Below are 16,817 nucleotides of genomic sequence, written 5' to 3'. Positions count from 1 at the left end.
ATATGCCCATTTAATTAAGTTGTTATGGTTAGTGAACTAATGTCTCACTAGCCTACATTAAGCAGTTTGTAGGGTCTCTTAATAAATTTACTTAACGTTATCGTCTGGGTGTGTGGGAACAATGAGGAAACTCCAAAAATGAGTTGTTGAGTTGCAGTGGGTCTAGTAGCTTTTCCACGGTGAGAGTGGTTAGCTTTTTCCCTCAAGAGGTGGGGACGTATCTCTTTTGGTTTTGTCTCCTTGTGCAATTGCTGCCAAGTTTTCATTTAGTATTGTTATTCTCTCTGACAAATGACAACCATGATCAATATTAAAACATTCATACCGTCCCCGTAATTGAGTATTTTAAGTGAGTTTTTAAATTTGACCCAAAAAAAGGGTAGTTTTTAAACTAAATAATGTCAATATTTAATACAATTATTTAAACTTCTATTATTTTTAAATGATCACTGTAAATTTGTTAATATCTCATAATGTAGCTTCTTCTTTTTCATTTCCTTATTTAATCATACTATTCTCTATATCAGATATATTCTTCCATTAATAGATATGATTTCTCTGCTAACACTGATTTGAATAATCTACATATATAGTATTATGTTTTCAGATATCACTAAAGTCATGACTATAAATTCGTAAATGGTAACTATAAAGTAAATCTGTGACTGTGAACAATGATGGGTAAGTGTATAATGATTACTGATTATGGAGCATCGTGCGTAACGTGCAAGGCTGCTGCAAGCCTTTAATAACAGTTAATCATAGTTCCTTATTTAAACATATATGTACTTTTCATGATCTAGAGATCACAAACCAAAAAAAAAAAACACAGAGAGAAGAAAAAAAAAATGGAGAAGCAAGATATCATCTTCGTACCTTCTCCTGGCGCTGGCCATCTTCTTGTCTCAATCGAATTCGCCAAGTCTCTCATCAAACGTGATACCCGCATTCACACCATCACCATCCTCCACTGGACACTACCTTTCGTTCCTCAATCCAAAAACTCGGCTAAATCTCTTCTCGCTTCGGAGCCTCGAATCCGCCTCTTGCCCTTGCCTGAGATCCAAAACCCTCCGCCATTGGAACTCTTCTTCAAAGCCTCCGAGGCTTACCTTCTCGACTTCACCAAGAAAACGGTTCCTCTCGTCAGAGAGGCTCTCTCAGCTCTGGTTTCTCCTCGTAACGGAACCGGTTCGGTCGGCATCGCCGGTTTGGTTCTAGATTTCTTCTGTGTCCCGTTGATCGATGTCGGAAACGAGTTCAACCTTCCTTCTTACATTTTCCTCACGTGTAACGCTGGTTTCTTGGGTATGATGAAGTATCTCCCTGAGAGACACAGCCGAACGCCCTCCGAGCTTGACCTGGGCTCCGGCGAGGTTGAACACTCCATTCCCGGTTACCTCTGCCCCGTGCCTACGAAGGTCATGCCGCCGGGGCAGTTCGTGAGAGAGTCGTACGAGGCTTGGGTCGAGATTGCAGCGAAGTTACATGAAGCCAAAGGCATAATGGTAAACTCCTTCACAAGTCTTGAGCAGAACGCTTTTGATTACTTTGCTCGTAGGCATGAGAACTATCCTCCGGTTTACCCGGTCGGACCGGTTCTTAATTTAGAGGATCGTCCTTCTCCTAATCTAGATCCAGCTGATAAGGACAGGATCCTGAGCTGGCTAGAGGAGAAGCCGGAGTCTTCAGTTGTGTACCTCTGCTTCGGAAGCTTCGGAATCCACGGAGAATCGCAGATTAAGGAGATATCTAAAGCTCTAGAGCTCTCCGGCCACAGGTTTCTTTGGTCTATTAGAACGAATCCGATGGAGAAAGCTTGTCCGTACGACCTGTTGCCTGAGGGGTTTAGAGATCGTACGGAGGGTAAAGGTTTGGTGTGCGGTTGGGCGCCGCAAGTGGAAGTGCTGGCTCATAAGGCCATCGGAGGGTTTGTGTCTCACTGCGGTTGGAACTCGGTGCTGGAGAGCTTGTGGTTCGGAGTTCCCATCGCCACGTGGCCGATGTACGCTGAGCAGCAGCTGAACGCGTTCACGATGGTGAAGGAGCTAGGATTGGCCGTGGAGCTGCGTATGGATTACGTTGCTGCGAATGGGGAGATAGTGAAAGCTGAGGAGATAGCTGGAGCCGTAAGGTCTCTGATGGACGGTGAGGATACGCCGAGGAAAAGAGTGAAGGAGATGGCGGAAGCGGCGAGGTTGGCTGTCAAGGACGGTGGATCTTCGTTTGTTGCGGTTAAGCGATTCATTGACGTGTTGATGGGCCGGGCTTTTTAGTTCTGTTGTAATAGCTTTCTCGACTTGATGGGCCAGGCTTAATAATTTATTTTCAAGTTTTCAGACGATGAGTTCTGAAACTGAAATTAAGCAAACCAACGGTCTTTCAGTGATATCCAAACAAAGACGAGCTTAGCACAGTCACACAATCACAATCACAATCACAATCACAATCAAATAGTGTTTGCTTATTTAAGTTTACATAACAACTTGGTTTACTTGTACATTGATAGCATTGTTTATTTATTGAAATTTGTGTGACATGTTTGGCTCCAATGGAGGATGAATCAAACGTGATCCCCAAGAATATTTTTGATAAAATCTCCGGTGGCCACCATCGAATAACCACCGGTGCTAACAGCTTTCCTCGCTGCTAACATAATATCTCTAACCTTCTTCCTGATAGGGTTACCACCGTCCATCAATGATCTGATGGCGGTGGCTATTTCATCAGCTGACACGATCTCTAGCGTCACTCTGTCACCGTCAGCCACGTAATCAAGTCTTATCTCCACGGCTAAGCCCAGCTCTTTCACCATCTCGAACGCGTTCAGCTGTTGTTCAGCGTACATTGGCCATGTGGCGATTGGTACGCCGTACCATAGACTCTCCTGTATAGAGTTCCACCCGCAGTGAGACACGAATCCACCGGTTGCCTTATGGGCCAAGATATCTATTTGTGGAGCCCAACTACACACGAGTCCACGGCCCATTGTTCGATCCACGAATCCTTCTGGAAGCGGCTCGTGAGGATCGCCGTCTCCCTCCATGTTCGTACGAACCGCCCAGATGAACCTGCACCCTATGAGCTCGAGGGCATGAGCAATCTCTTTGATCTGAGGTGCACTGAACACTCCCATGCTCCCAAAACACAGGAACAGAACCGACGAGTCTGGCTGCTCGTCTAGCCACTTCATCATTTCTTCGTATTGGGCCGAAGCTAGACCAGGATTTGTACGGCCCGTTAAGTTAAGAACCGGCCCAACAGGATACGTGCGCGGGTAGTCTCCACGCGAAAAATGTTCAGTGGCATACGGCTCCACTTCTGAGAACGAGTTGACCAAAATACCCTTGGCCTGGGTTAACCGCTCGCCAATTTTGACCAGAGTTGCGTAAGAGAGTTTGTCAAACACACCAGGCGGCAGAACCTTGGCCGGAACACGGTTCAAGAACGCCGGGATCGGTAGCTCTTCATCGCCGGAGCTCTCTTCAAACTCCTCCGAAGAAACCAAACGGTGCCGTTCCGGTAGATACTGTAGGAACCCCAAGAAACCGAAGTTGGAAGTCATGAAGATATACGAAGGAAGGTTTACCTCGCGTCCGACGTCGATCAAGTCGACACAGAAGAAGTCAAGAATCAATCCGGCGACATGAACCGAGTCTTCTTTCGAAGATGAGACCAAGTCTTGGATGGTTTTCCTGAGAAATGGTATGTTTTTGGCGACGAAGTCGATGATGTAAGTCTCGGAGGAAGTGTCGAGGAGCTTGATGGGAGGCGGGTCTTGGATCTCCGGGAGGCTGATGAGTCGTATACCAGGCTCGGAGGCTGTGAGGGAGGTCAAGGAAGCGTCTGCGTGGGGAGCGTAAGGGAGCTTCATGGAGAGGATCGTGATCATTGAAATCCGACGGTCGAGATCTAGCAAACGCTTTCCGAATTCGATTGTCGACAAAAGATGGCCAGTCTCCGGCAGTGGAATGAAGATTAGCTCCGATTTCCTCATCTTCTTTTGGCTTTCCTTTTGAAGAAAATGAACACACGGTAGAGGTCTCTCTTGAGCTCTACTAATATTAATGGCGTTCCATGTGAGGGAATATAGTAGTAGATGATGGTGAAGACAAAAAGTAAATTATATATTTTCTTCTTTTTCTGGACCAACAAGTTAGGGTCCAGTTGAGCATACAAAAGTGACAAAAATAATTGAGCAAAACTACGGTTTGGTAAGTTACTAGTTGTCAAGATTGTCATTCTCTTCTCTCTGTGACATTCATGGATGTGTCTATATTGTGTAATAGAATCAGATGTGATAAAGTAGAAATGAGCAAAACAACCAAAAAGACGATTCAAATGGAAGACAGCTAGTTTTATTCTCTTCTTTTTTGGCGAACGAAACGTCTTCTTTTTTTTTGGGTAAAAAGTAAAAACGAAGGTTTCTTTTACAGATGGAATGGTTTTTTGTACCATAAGAAATCACGGCTTGCTTCATTGAAAATTGTAATTTTTTTTCCCTCATGCGTGAGTGTTGTTACTAGCCAAGCGTGGGTGAGGTGACTGAGGTCATATTTATTTAGAAAAAGTTCACTGAAACTACTGCAAGCCTTGATCATAATCTAGACGTAATAGACAAATTAGATGTGCAAACAATCTTTCAAGTTACGTTGTACTATCATAGAACACCTCCTAACTTTCTATCTTTAAATGTTTCATTCATACGTAATCTGCCGACAAAAGACACATGCATTGTTTATGACCTCGTATTTGGTTAGGTTTCGCTTTGACTTTTAGTCAAAACGTAAAAGATATTTATTTTTTTGCTTGTAAGAAAGAAAAGTCGTTACCGACGGGGAACATAAAAGTCGTCGGCTTCATCGCTCTCTCGAATCCTGTGGTATCCGTATCTCCCCCTTTACTCATCTAGGAAATGGCTCTCCGGCGAGTATCCGCCACCGTAATCCTCCTCCTCTACTTACTATTTTCCGCTCACTCTCTCGGTTCCAAACACCACAAGATCGAAGGACCGATCAAGACCATAGTCGTTGTAGTCATGGAGAATCGCTCCTTCGACCACATCCTCGGCTGGCTCAAACCAACCCGACCCGAAATCGACGGATTAACCGGCAAAGAGTCAAACCCCCTCAACGCCTCCGATCCGAACTCCAAAAAGATCTACGTCTCGAACGACGCCGTTTTCGTCGACATGGATCCTGGCCATTCCTTCCAAGCCATCCGAGAGCAGATATTCGGGTCCAACGACACCTCCGGCGACCCGAAAATGAACGGATTCGCGCAGGAGGCGGAGAGCATGGAGCCAGGGATGGCCAAGAACGTGATGTCCGGGTTCAAACCCGAGGTCCTGCCCGTCTACACCGAGCTAGCAAACGAGTTCGGGATATTCGACCGGTGGTTCGCGTCGGTTCCGACTTCCACTCAGCCGAACCGGTTCTACGTCCACTCGGCCACCTCCCACGGATGCTCCAGCAACGTGAAGAAGGATCTCATCAGAGGCTTCCCTCAGAAGACGATTTTCGATTCTCTAGAAGAGACGGGGCTCAGCTTCGGGATCTATTACCAGAACATCCCCGCTACCTTCTTCTTCAAGTCTCTCCGCAGGCTCAAGCATTTGGTGAAGTTTCACAGCTACGCGCTTAAGTTCAAGCTCCACGCGAAGCTCGGGAAGCTTCCGAACTATTCGGTGATCGAACAAAGGTATTTCGATATTGATCTGTTCCCGGCGAATGACGATCACCCGTCGCATGACGTGGCGGCGGGGCAGAGGTTTGTTAAGGAAGTGTACGAGACGTTAAGGAGTAGTCCGCAGTGGGATGAGATGGCTTTGATTATTACTTATGATGAGCACGGCGGGTTTTATGATCATGTGCCCACGCCGGTTAAGGGTGTGCCGAACCCTGATGGGATTATTGGACCGGATCCGTTTTACTTCGGGTTTGACCGGTTGGGTGTTCGGGTTCCTACTTTCATTATCTCTCCTTGGATTGAGAAGCGGACTGGTATGTAATATACTATTAGATGCCTTTTTGTAGCGTATGTTATAACTTTCATGTGTGTGAAATTGAATCGTTTTGGTTTGGTTTTGTTTTAGTGATACATGAACCTGATGGTCCTACACCAACTTCACAGTATGAGCATTCTTCTATACCAGCAACTGTGAAGAAACTTTTTAACCTTAAGTCTCATTTCCTTACCAAGAGAGATGCGTGGGCTGGTACATTTGAGAAGTACTTCCGTGTCCGAGACTCTCCTCGCCAAGATTGTCCAGGTCTGCTAACATTCTCTACATAGTTTCTCAGTCCATTACATGATTTTGAGTTTCTTGCATTGAAAGACTAACATTAGGTGATCACAAAACCAGGGTCATTACAAATGTGTAACTAAGTGATATAACTTAATGTGTAACTTTAGTTAGGTGATCACAAAACCATGATTTTTACTGTCTAGGAACCTTCTTTAATGGAACAGAGAAATTACTATTAGTGATATAACTTAGTTAGGTGTATTAATGTTAAATTTATGTCATGAAATTATGAAAATCAGAATTTGCATCTTACTCCGGAATAACAATAATAGGGAAAAAATTACTTATACCTGAGATTGGTTTCATCTGACCTTGATGACGGCTTTACTCTTCTGTAAACTGTGGGAATATAATTATCTAAATGTTATTTCATTTTTGACATGAACCAACATAGAGAAACTAGCAGAAGTTGAACGATCACTAAGGCCATGGGGAGCAAAAGAAGACTCAAAGCTTTCAGAGTTTCAGGTGGAGCTGATCCAGCTCGCTTCTCAACTCGTTGGAGACCATCTCCTAAACTCATATCCAGACATTGGGAAAAACATGACAGTACGTGAAGGCAACAAATACGCAGAGGATGCTGTTCAGAAGTTTTTAGAAGCTGGCAAGGCTGCCCTGGAAGCAGGAGCGGACGAGAACACTATAGTCACTATGAGGCCGTCTCTGACGACCAGGACCAGTCCCAGTGAAGGTATCAACAAGTATACTGGAAGCTATTGAAAAATCTATAAATAAAGGAATGAAATGATATGTAAATACATGTGGCTACATCTATGTTCCCACTTTACTTAGATACGTTCTATGATGTGGAAAAAAGGTATATACTTATGTATGTTATGTAATGGATCAAAAGACATGGTAACGTTATGTTGCCCCTGACCTCCATCTCCTTAGTAGGAATAAGATGGAGAGTTCTTGTAATACTAATACATATATACTTATCCAAAATTAGATAAAAACCTGGTTAACAGAAACGTCCTAATAATTGGCTTATTTGATCTTAAATTATCTAGGTATACGCTGAACATATAAATAAGAAGAAAGGCACTATGTTAGGGAAAGAGACCAGTAAAAAAGAGGAAGAACAGAATTTAGGAAAATAGAGACTGTAATACAAACATGAAAACAGATCAAGTGGATCAAAGGCATGCAAGTAGTACATGACTTTCTTGGGCTTTAGTCCAAGGAATGGTACTCGTCTTATGATTTGTAATCCTAACACTACCATGCAGAGAATGTGAAGCATCACAGGATCATGGGCATAAGTATAGAGTCCTAAGCGCCACCAGCCGTCCTCGTTCTGTCAAATTTATTGGAAAATAAACGCATTTATAAAATAAACAACACAAAAACCAAACAAGTTTTAGAAAACATACCGTTTACGAAAATAACAAGAGTATTAGTACTAACCAAAATCGTCTTATACATAAATACATTTTTCTCTTTTTATTAAGCACTCTAAACTAGTTTAGTTTAGTCATTAATAATTTATCAAATAATATTAAATTGAATATATTAGTTAGAAGTGTTTCAAAAAAAAAAAAAAAGAAGAATATATTAGTTAGAATTAAAATAGAAACAAAGTGATGCATAAGGAAAAAGAAAAAGTTAAATCTCCGGAACGAGCGGGGCACTGTATATACAGAGAGAATTTCTAAGGCCACCGAAAGAAAAAGAAAGGAAAGGAAAGTAAGAAAACGGAAAAGTTTTACAGAAGAAGAGAAGAGAAAAGCAAAATGGGTCTACGTCTACGTATTCGTCTCCCTCACAAGAGCTCTCCTCGTACACCTTCACATCTCCTTCTATGCGTTCTTGCTCTCTGCTTCTTCTCCTTCACCGCTATTATTCTCTACAAGGTCTGTCTTTTTCCCTTTTCACCATCAGAGACATCTCTATTTATTCTTCCCACTCAGCAATAATTTATATTTTGAAATTGCACACATGAAATTATCATATTACATATGTAGTAGATCTGACAGAATCATTAAATGTCGCAACTCTCTGTCTTGGGGAATATTTGTCTGAAAGCTCACATAACTCTAAATTAAATACTCGAAACTATGGTTTTGCTTCTTTTCTTTTTTTTTTTCTAATCGTTTTCAATTGATAGATCTGGATGTTGAGCTGAAATTAACATGTAATCGCTCTGCAATCTAAACCAAAAAAAAAAAAAAAACACGTGCTACTTTACTTCCCGTGATCTTGAGAACTTTTTGTCCTTCACTAAAGTAATTTCGTCGAACAGGTTGACGACTTTGTAGCTCAGACAAAGACTCTCGCCGGACACAACTTGGAACCAACACCGTGGCACATCTTCCCACGCAAATCTTTCACGGAAGCCACGACTTACCGAATCCTCCAATGCTCCTACTTCTCTTGTCCGCACAACTCCGCCCCCGATCCAAAGACCCACCCGTCGGATTCCGGGTCGGGTCATCGAACCGGGCAACAGCAATGCCCCGACGTTTTCAGGTAATGTCCACTAAGAAAGGTTCAAACTTTCTTTATTAGGAGTAAACCATTGTCGATACCGTTTGGTTTGGTGTGAAGCCAGGTGGATTCACCGAGACTTGGAGCCGTGGCTAAAGACAGGGGTGACTAAAGAGCACGTGGAGAAGGCCAAAGCCAACGCTGCGTTTAGAGTGGTGGTACTATCGGGGAAGCTGTACGTGGATCTCTACTACGCGTGCGTGCAGAGCAGGATGATGTTCACCGTTTGGGGGATTCTGCAGCTGCTCAGCAAGTATCCGGGTATGGTTCCTGATGTCGACATGATGTTTGATTGCATGGATAAACCCATCATCAACCGGACAGAACACCAGTCCTTCCCAGCTCCGCTTTTTCGATATTGTACTAATGAAGCTCATTTGGACATTCCTTTTCCTGATTGGTCTTTTTGGGGATGGTACTTATCTCTTCTCTGTTGTTGTTGTTGTTAGTCAATCTCTTTGGCTGAATATGTGTGTTTGTGATGAAAGGTCGGAGACAAATCTAAGGCCGTGGGAAGAAGAGTTTAGGGATATTAAGAAAGGGTCTAAGAGGACTAGCTGGGATAGCAAGCAACCTAGAGCTTACTGGAAAGGGAATCCTGATGTTGTGTCGCCTATAAGAATGGAGTTGATGAAATGTAACCATTCTAGGTTATGGGGAGCACAGATTATGCGCCAGGTTCGCTTCCTTTTTCAGTCAGATAGTTTAGTCTAGAGGCAGTTATGCTGATGTGTGTGTTTTAAATACAGAACTGGGCAGAAGAGGCAAAAGGTGGGTTTGAACAGTCTAAGCTCTCCAACCAATGCAATCACCGGTAAGTGCTTAGAGAAACCCAAGTTATACTATCATATATGACTGGAGGATACGAGAGGCAGCTAATTTGGTTGGGATTGTTTGTATCATAAGGTACAAAATATATGCAGAGGGTTACGCGTGGTCAGTATCTCTGAAGTATATCATGTCGTGTGGTTCCATGACACTCATAATCTCACCGGAGTATGAAGATTTCTTCAGCAGAGGCCTCCTTCCCAAGGAAAACTACTGGCCTGTCTCTCCAACTGATCTATGTCGGTCCATCAAATTCGCTGTGGACTGGGGCAATGCCAACCCCTCTGATGTATGTGTATTCTACACTTTTCTCATCGATTTTCTATTGATGTGACCAAGGAGTTTTTCTTTTTTTCGACAGGCTGAAAGAATAGGAAAAAGAGGACAGGGTTACATGGAAAGCATTAGCATGAACCGGGTTTATGACTACATGTTTCATCTAATCAACGAGTACTCAAAGCTTCAGAGGTTCAAGCCGGTGAAGCCGCCTTCAGCTAAAGAGGTCTGTGCAGGATCATTGATGTGCTTCGCAGAGCAAAAAGAACGGGAACTACTGGAAAGATCAAGAGCTGTACCTTCTATGGACCGACCATGTAAACTTCCAGATGCAGATAGGGATAGGCTCGAGAGGTTGATCCAACGGAAGAAGCAAACAATCGAAGATGTTAGAAACATGGAGATGACGAAAACAGAGAGGGGTTCTAGATAGTTTCCAGGAACATAAATTGTGTAATCATTTTTTTCCTCTGAACACGTGTGTTCATCATCATCAAGCTATAAGCACGAGATGATAATTGATTAAGACTTGGTTTATAGAATAAAGAAACCATAAACTTACAGGTACACGGATTGCTGTTTGAATGGAGAGGCAATTATAAATAAATCAGTCTTACTCTGATCTTCAAAAGTAACACAACAAGAGAAAATAAAATACAAATCCTAATCCCTTGGTATATGAGGAAGTCAAGTGACGTATCCTCCACTTTTGGTAACATCCTATTATTTCAAATCTTGATAGACCAAAACCTCAGAAATGAAAACTAGCCAGCACTAGACTTAGGCCAAAGATTTAAAAGGCAGAAGAGATTGGATGATATCTCACTCTGCTGGGTTGTCATACTCATCATCATCGTCAACCACTTCATACTCGAAATCTTGGTCTCTGTTCTCCATGGTTTTCCCAAATGTGAATGCCTTTGTACCCATTGTCGTGAAGGGCATCAGCCCAAAAGCACGAGCCGTCTTGATCTCTCTAGCAATTTTCCTTTGCGCCTTGGCGCTGATGCCAGTCTGTGCAAGAGGTAAACAAAAAAAGAAGATTTCATCATTATGTGGATTAGCAAAACGTATAAACAAAGTAAGATTAAGGCGATAAACATCCAATTTGAGACCTGCTTTCTCTTAACGAGGATCCCAGCTTCGGTGATGAACTGCGCAAGGAATCGAACATTCTGTCCAACAAAAACAAAGTTTATAGGTGTGAGTACAAAAAGAAAAACAAAAGCTCACAGATGCAAACTTGACACAGACCAGCAAAAAGCTTCACTGCTTCAGAAACATATATAATCAAACTAAACTCACCCTGAAGTCAGCTTTCTTCAGAACTTCCTCGGTGGTTATCTCCGCCTTGTTATTCTGTCTAGGTCTTTGCATCTGCTTTCTATAACCTAAATCCTGAACGAAACAAAAGAAAACACTTTTAATGTCTCTCTGGTCAAAGCAAACAAGAAAAGATCATCATGCCATGTAAACCCAACGCACACACACACACTATCCACGACTACACAATCAAATCACATAAACGCAAAATCATTTAAGTGATAAAGATTCTGACTTTACTATAGAGGTATACACTTCAAATTCAATTCCTAGACCATTCAAGTAACACAGTATCATACAAGAGTTGTAAAGAAAGCATTACCCTAGGGAAGCGATTAGCTCCCCAGCTGTTGACGTCAGGCCTAAACGAGTAACCATCCTTCGCTCCTCCTCCTCCTCCTTCGTCATCATCAATGTTGTAAATCAACGCAGCTTCCTTCAATTTACCATCGACACCATCGGACGAAGGATCGAAGGTCTCGTCTCTGTTCACGGAGCCTCTCGAACCGTTTCCGTACGATCTGCCCAAGCCTGTATACTCGCGCTTGTCTTTCTCCGCCTTGCCGAGATGCTGGAAGAAGCTACTGCTTTTCTCATCGTTGCCGGAGTTTCCGCCGAACATCCAATCGTCCAGCGAAGATCGATCTGCTTCGATTCGATTCGGTGGTTAGACTAACGGAAAATGCGAGGAAAAAAAATTGGTGGAAATGTAGGATAGTGGTTTACCTTCGTTAGCATTGGTTGCGAAGCTTCTAGGCACGAAAGGACGCCATGGTTGACGGGAAGCGGATCGAATCGCGAAACGGGCAGGTTTCATCATCTTTCGATTTAGGGTTTTTCGAATTTTCAGTTCCTCCGATCTGAGGTTTTGCCAAAGAGGGGGGAGAGAAGTCGCCTCAGGGATGACGTGTGTGTGTGTGAGAGAGAGAGAGACAGGGAGATCAGATTTCAATTAATGGGCTTGGCTGATAAGGCCAGGCCCATCGTTTACTTATTTGCCGTCAACTTATAATATGTTGAAAGTAGTTGAGAGATTTACATAGATTAGAGGATTAGTTTAAGTTCAAATATTTACCATCAATCATACAAATTATTGTAACTGTAGAATTTGAGTTCAATAGATTGGTCCCTGTTCGGGAACGCGCTAGGCGCTAGGCGCTAGTCGGACAGTCGGATTGGACATACCGCCTAAAGAGAAAATCGGGGATTAATCGGAAATTATGTGGGGCGGAATTTTTAGAAGGTTTACTATGTTATAAAATATGTTAATCTTTAATTGTGTATAACATTAATACATTTTCATGTTTAAGATTGTATAAAACCCATGTTCGGAAACTCGCTAGACGTTATGCGTGCGGCACACATGGGCCTAGCGATTTATTAGAAAAGCGGAAAAAACTCGGAAAGTACGCGGGGAGGAATTTTTTGTACTTTTGTACCTATAATACCTAATTTATATGTATAATACAATATATTTATGTATAATACAAGATATTAATGAATAATACATGTGTATGTATAAAATATCCTTGTACTAAAATTATAGATTTGTGAATAAATACCAAACTTGATCACAAAAATATAATTATATATTAGAGGGATTGTCAATAACAACGTTAAGTTTTGTATGCGGTCTGGTGGTATTAATATTGTTTTTAGTCAATATGTCTCAAGTTTGACCGCTCATTTTGTTATTTTTATTTTTTTCTTTAAGAGAATGACATTTACGTAATTATCATTATCTTCTTCATAAGTTTTTTATTCCTGCAATTCTTTTATCTTGTCACCATATTTTGCACTTCTACGAATGATAAGACTTGATTCAGGATCATTTAGTGTCGATTTGATCTTTATTGGAGTTGACAAATCAAAATCACAACTTGGTTTTGGTGATTTTAACGATTTATACTACGCGGATTTAGATAATTAATCCCCGATTACTATTAAACTACGGTTTCTGCGGTCAAAACTCGGATTGCCGGATAATGGCACCGATCATGTCCAACTCGCCACGGAAGCTCACCGCACAACGCGTTCTCGTCCGCTTAGTCGCCCAAGGGAGCGAGTTTTAGAACAGGGTATAAAACACACAAATAGAATATATAAACTTAATATAGTGTAATTTTTATCAAAATTAAGAATATAAATGATATTTATAAAATTTTAGATCAAATAAACAAATAAAAATATTATTTAAAATAAAATAAAAAATGATAAAATAATAAAAAAATAGATTAGGCGGCCGTCTAGGCGGTCATTTAGGCGGTTTAGGCGGAAAAAATCGGATATTTAATTTTTTAAACCGATTTGGCATAAATCGGAACAGAAGAGTGACGTGTAGCGTCTAGGAGACCGCCTAGACGGCCGATTTTTAGAACAGAGAGATTAGATAGTATTTGACGAAATCTTGCATTTTAAATAATATTTATTTTAAATAATATTTAAATATTTTTTTTGTAACTAGAATGTGAGTTTAGGATAAGTACAAACACAAAAAAAAAACTATGAGATGACAGAAGTGTCACATCGAACATGTATGTGATGATCTAAATTGTAGATGCCAGTGAACCGTGAGAATTAAATATCAATAGAGCAGGACTTTGCTCAACCGCATATATAATTCAGAGCTAGATATTACAAGGGAAGCTGATGATAGGATGATTCAATTAAACTTTTCTAATCAGTATTAGTCGGATTCTTTATTTAAAAAAGTTTGTGACATCTGTGTGTAGTAAAAAAGAAAAGGGCACAAAACAAAATTGGGTCTCACATCACTTTGTTCCTTTTGATCCCAAGGGGAAATAAAAGCAGTCGAAATCAATTACCTTTTGGTTGGTATCATCATCCAATATGGGAAGTGGTGACTGGTGAGTCGGGGGATTGGTTGTGTTGAGAGTTCCTGCGTCCACTTGGTTGGTTCTTAGTTATTACGTTTCCTCTCTTTGGACTAATCTTCTAATTCACATGTGTTTGCTTACACGTGGTGCGATATCAATGGCTAACTAAGTAAGGTCATCCACTTATAAAGTGCCACGGTCTTAATAGGAAAAAAGCAAAGGACCATTGATCGAATAGCGACCGTTGGCTCGTGTGCCAGATGTCGTTAGCTTCGCTTTTAACAATGAAACGATCTTACTATGTGCTCGAGACCGATGATAGTGGGATGAGGGTTTACGTTAATTACCGCTATTTATTTGTGTTTATGTTAATTGTAACATACTAACATGACATGCAAAATATGGGAATCAATCATTTAACACAGCAGTACTTCTAATTAATCTAGGCTAAAAATTTTACTACCTCTGTTTTCAAAATTAAGATTTTCTAGAGATTTCACACTTATTCAGAATATAATAAATGTTTACAGTTTAATTTATTATTTATTTTCCTATACACTTTCCAATTAGTTTCCACTAATTAAATCTAATTAATTCAAATATTTGTAATTAATGTTTCTCAAAAGTATACAAAATTACCTTACAAATATAGAAAATCCATTTTTGTGAAACAAGAGAAAAATCTAAAAAATTTTATTTTCGAAAACAGAGGAAGTAATTATTAAGGAATTAATCGTTGGGATTCCACTACATATATACTCCTTCCGTTTCGGATTAGATGTCGTTTTAGAGAAAAAAAATTGTTTCAAAATAAGTGTCGTTTTATGATTACGATGCAGAATTTATTAACTTTTTATTCTAATTTATTTTTCTATTGGTTGAAATCTGGTTAGATGTATTGATAATGATATATGTTTTTATCTAGTAAATATACAAAATTAAATGTTTTGTTAAGTTGTGTATCGAAGTATAAAACGACAAATAAAATAAAACGGAAGGAGTATTGCAGAAGTGTCACTTTAATCTCGGACTTTGCGCAGCAACCATTGAACCTTCCAAAGATCTAAGAAATGTTTCTAGAGAATGAAAGGGACACCGCTCTATATAAGTCATTGTGCTTAATTTTTCATTTGCTCAAAATTAAGTATATACGACTTATTGGTAGATTTATAATGGACTGACGTATAATTCTAATATGTACAAGTGAAAAGGGGTTGTATACTACAAGATATATTTGGTGCTAAAAGCTAGCTAGAGTAAACATAAAGGGACGTAATATAGTACCTGCTTGTCGACGCTTTTGTGGCATGAGTCTATTATGTCATTTAGTTTTGAATAAATTTTAAAATACTAATTAAACTGATACATGTAGCCAATATTCATGCAGGTGGTCAATAATTGTTTCCCTTTGATTGCTCTAAATATATATACGTATTGAAGTAGATGCATTGGTTAAAAGATCATAGGGTTTGATGTTCACGAGGAGGATATGAAGGGGGAAGTGAAGTAGGGTAGGAAATAAGAACTGAAGCAAAAAGGAGAAGACGATGATAATAAACAGATTACTTCCAAAGAAATACTGAATCAATATTAAGTAGTTTCAAGAAGAATATGAATCAAAAGTTTATTATTTAGTTTCAATAAGAGTACATAAAAATGAAGATGTTAAAAATGCTGATATTAATGTCGTAGAAAATGCTCTTTTTACTCTCCAGTAGAGGTAACAAAAGATAAATGTCCGAGTACAAATATGCCTTCGCCATCAGGAATCAAAGATGTGCAAAGTACAGTGAAACCAATATAACTTTATTGGATGTGGATGATGAATGACAACGACGCAAAAGAAGCATATAAAAGGTGGTGTTTGGGACCCTAATCACTTATGCTTTTCCTCTTTATCTTATGACATTCACCTAATCTTTTTATAAAGTTGAGTCATTGTTTACCACTCAATACATGTTTATTTCCTTCTATAATTAATTTGACTTTTCTTTGTTAATCCCACTCACTATTATAGTTTGCTATCGTTGAATAGTAAACTATTAACTAACATAGCCACATAGGTTTAAAATATAGGGAAATTCTAGAGTGGATTAATCTTAATAAATTGTGAAAGTCTGTATCATCACAGAATCGAGAATAAATGTTATCGAAAGAAGAATAGTTTGGGAAAAGAAAATATCAAATCAATATTCCATGAAAAAGCAGTGAAATTTTTTGATGGAACAAAGAATCAAAATAATAATAACTAGGTTAAGATCCGCGTCTTGCGCGGGATCAACATTATATATATAAATTATTTGATGTATTAAATATTTTTACATATTATGAAATAATAAATATATGTTAAATAATTAAAAGTCAGTAACTATTAAATATATAATTAAATTGGTGCGAACATATAAATCAATTTTATTAATCCAAATTTTTTTTTTATATTTGATAGGATATGTTATTAAATTTAAATGATACTAATATAGATAATATATTTTAGTATATTTTTAATATTAATGTCTATTAAATGATGATTTCTACTCATATAGTTTTTTGATCATTTGTATCTTTTATAGAAAAAAAAATTAAATTACTGATAACAAAATTTTCATTGTGGGATCAATAATTTTAGTAATTGATAATTTTAAAAAATTTATTAATGTTTGTTCAAAACTTTTATCAAAAAAAATTATTCAAAGTAAATTTTGAAACTAAAATATTTATTTATTCAATATGGTTTATAGTTTAATTTAGAATGATAT

The 16,817-nt window shown here is 39.5% G+C and overlaps 5 protein-coding genes across 5 annotated transcripts; 3 read left to right on the top strand and 2 right to left on the bottom strand.

The window, feature by feature from the left end:
• The first annotated feature begins 723 nt into the window (after window positions 1-723).
• Window positions 724-2,430, top strand: LOC106295039 (UDP-glycosyltransferase 71C3). Its single transcript, XM_013730800.1, has one exon. It carries the CDS (start codon window positions 849-851, stop codon window positions 2,274-2,276), a length of 1,428 nt encoding a protein of 475 aa, XP_013586254.1. The 5' UTR covers window positions 724-848; the 3' UTR covers window positions 2,277-2,430.
• A 7-nt stretch (window positions 2,431-2,437) lies between these two features.
• LOC106295038 (UDP-glycosyltransferase 71C5) lies at window positions 2,438-4,185 on the bottom strand. Its single transcript, XM_013730799.1, has one exon. It carries the CDS (start codon window positions 3,995-3,997, stop codon window positions 2,564-2,566), a length of 1,434 nt encoding a protein of 477 aa, XP_013586253.1. The 5' UTR covers window positions 3,998-4,185; the 3' UTR covers window positions 2,438-2,563.
• Window positions 4,186-4,775: 590 nt separating this feature from the next.
• LOC106295442 (non-specific phospholipase C1) lies at window positions 4,776-7,255 on the top strand. Its single transcript, XM_013731340.1, has 3 exons — window positions 4,776-6,002; window positions 6,095-6,271; window positions 6,702-7,255. The coding sequence occupies exons 1-3, from the start codon at window positions 4,916-4,918 to the stop codon at window positions 7,025-7,027; spliced, it is 1,590 nt and encodes a 529-aa protein (XP_013586794.1). The 5' UTR covers window positions 4,776-4,915; the 3' UTR covers window positions 7,028-7,255.
• A 685-nt stretch (window positions 7,256-7,940) lies between these two features.
• Window positions 7,941-10,508, top strand: LOC106295968 (O-glucosyltransferase rumi). Its single transcript, XM_013731986.1, has 7 exons — window positions 7,941-8,163; window positions 8,553-8,779; window positions 8,862-9,212; window positions 9,286-9,475; window positions 9,547-9,611; window positions 9,704-9,914; window positions 9,987-10,508. Exons 1-7 carry the CDS (start codon window positions 8,044-8,046, stop codon window positions 10,332-10,334), a joined length of 1,512 nt encoding a protein of 503 aa, XP_013587440.1. The 5' UTR covers window positions 7,941-8,043; the 3' UTR covers window positions 10,335-10,508.
• On the bottom strand, window positions 10,478-12,148 carry LOC106295969. The gene is made up of 5 exons (XM_013731987.1): window positions 11,951-12,148; window positions 11,547-11,869; window positions 11,207-11,299; window positions 11,017-11,076; window positions 10,478-10,915 (listed from the first exon to the last, which is right to left on the bottom strand). Exons 1-5 carry the CDS (start codon window positions 12,042-12,044, stop codon window positions 10,724-10,726), a joined length of 762 nt encoding a protein of 253 aa, XP_013587441.1. The 5' UTR covers window positions 12,045-12,148; the 3' UTR covers window positions 10,478-10,723.
• Between the last annotated feature and the right edge of the window lie 4,669 nt (window positions 12,149-16,817).

This window comes from Brassica oleracea, chromosome C5, assembly GCF_000695525.1.
Source record: "Brassica oleracea var. oleracea cultivar TO1000 chromosome C5, BOL, whole genome shotgun sequence".
Taxonomy (NCBI): domain Eukaryota; kingdom Viridiplantae; phylum Streptophyta; class Magnoliopsida; order Brassicales; family Brassicaceae; genus Brassica; species Brassica oleracea.
The sequence above is the reverse complement of the archived record's forward strand: the minus strand, read 5'-3'. Positions and strand labels throughout refer to the sequence as shown.

What these genes read in the sequence shown, in the direction of transcription:
- LOC106295039 (XM_013730800.1), top strand. Translation starts at nt 849, where the DNA reads ATGGAGAAGCAAGATATCATCTTCGTACCTTCTCCTGGCGCTGGCCAT.
- LOC106295038 (XM_013730799.1), bottom strand. Translation starts at nt 3,997, where the DNA reads ATGAGGAAATCGGAGCTAATCTTCATTCCACTGCCGGAGACTGGCCAT.
- LOC106295442 (XM_013731340.1), top strand. Translation starts at nt 4,916, where the DNA reads ATGGCTCTCCGGCGAGTATCCGCCACCGTAATCCTCCTCCTCTACTTA. An exon ending in TTGGATTGAGAAGCGGACTG is followed by an intron (nt 6,003 to 6,094) that starts GTATGTAATATA and finishes GTTTTGTTTTAG; the next exon opens with TGATACATGAACCTGATGGT. An exon ending in TCCTCGCCAAGATTGTCCAG is followed by an intron (nt 6,272 to 6,701) that starts GTCTGCTAACAT and finishes GAACCAACATAG; the next exon opens with AGAAACTAGCAGAAGTTGAA.
- LOC106295968 (XM_013731986.1), top strand. Translation starts at nt 8,044, where the DNA reads ATGGGTCTACGTCTACGTATTCGTCTCCCTCACAAGAGCTCTCCTCGT. An exon ending in TCCAACCAATGCAATCACCG is followed by an intron (nt 9,612 to 9,703) that starts GTAAGTGCTTAG and finishes TTGTATCATAAG; the next exon opens with GTACAAAATATATGCAGAGG. An exon ending in GCAATGCCAACCCCTCTGAT is followed by an intron (nt 9,915 to 9,986) that starts GTATGTGTATTC and finishes TTTTTTCGACAG; the next exon opens with GCTGAAAGAATAGGAAAAAG.
- LOC106295969 (XM_013731987.1), bottom strand. Translation starts at nt 12,044, where the DNA reads ATGATGAAACCTGCCCGTTTCGCGATTCGATCCGCTTCCCGTCAACCA. An exon ending in GAGCTAATCGCTTCCCTAGG is followed by an intron (nt 11,300 to 11,546) that starts GTAATGCTTTCT and finishes TGTTTCGTTCAG; the next exon opens with GATTTAGGTTATAGAAAGCA. An exon ending in TGAAGAAAGCTGACTTCAGG is followed by an intron (nt 11,077 to 11,206) that starts GTGAGTTTAGTT and finishes TTTGTTGGACAG; the next exon opens with AATGTTCGATTCCTTGCGCA.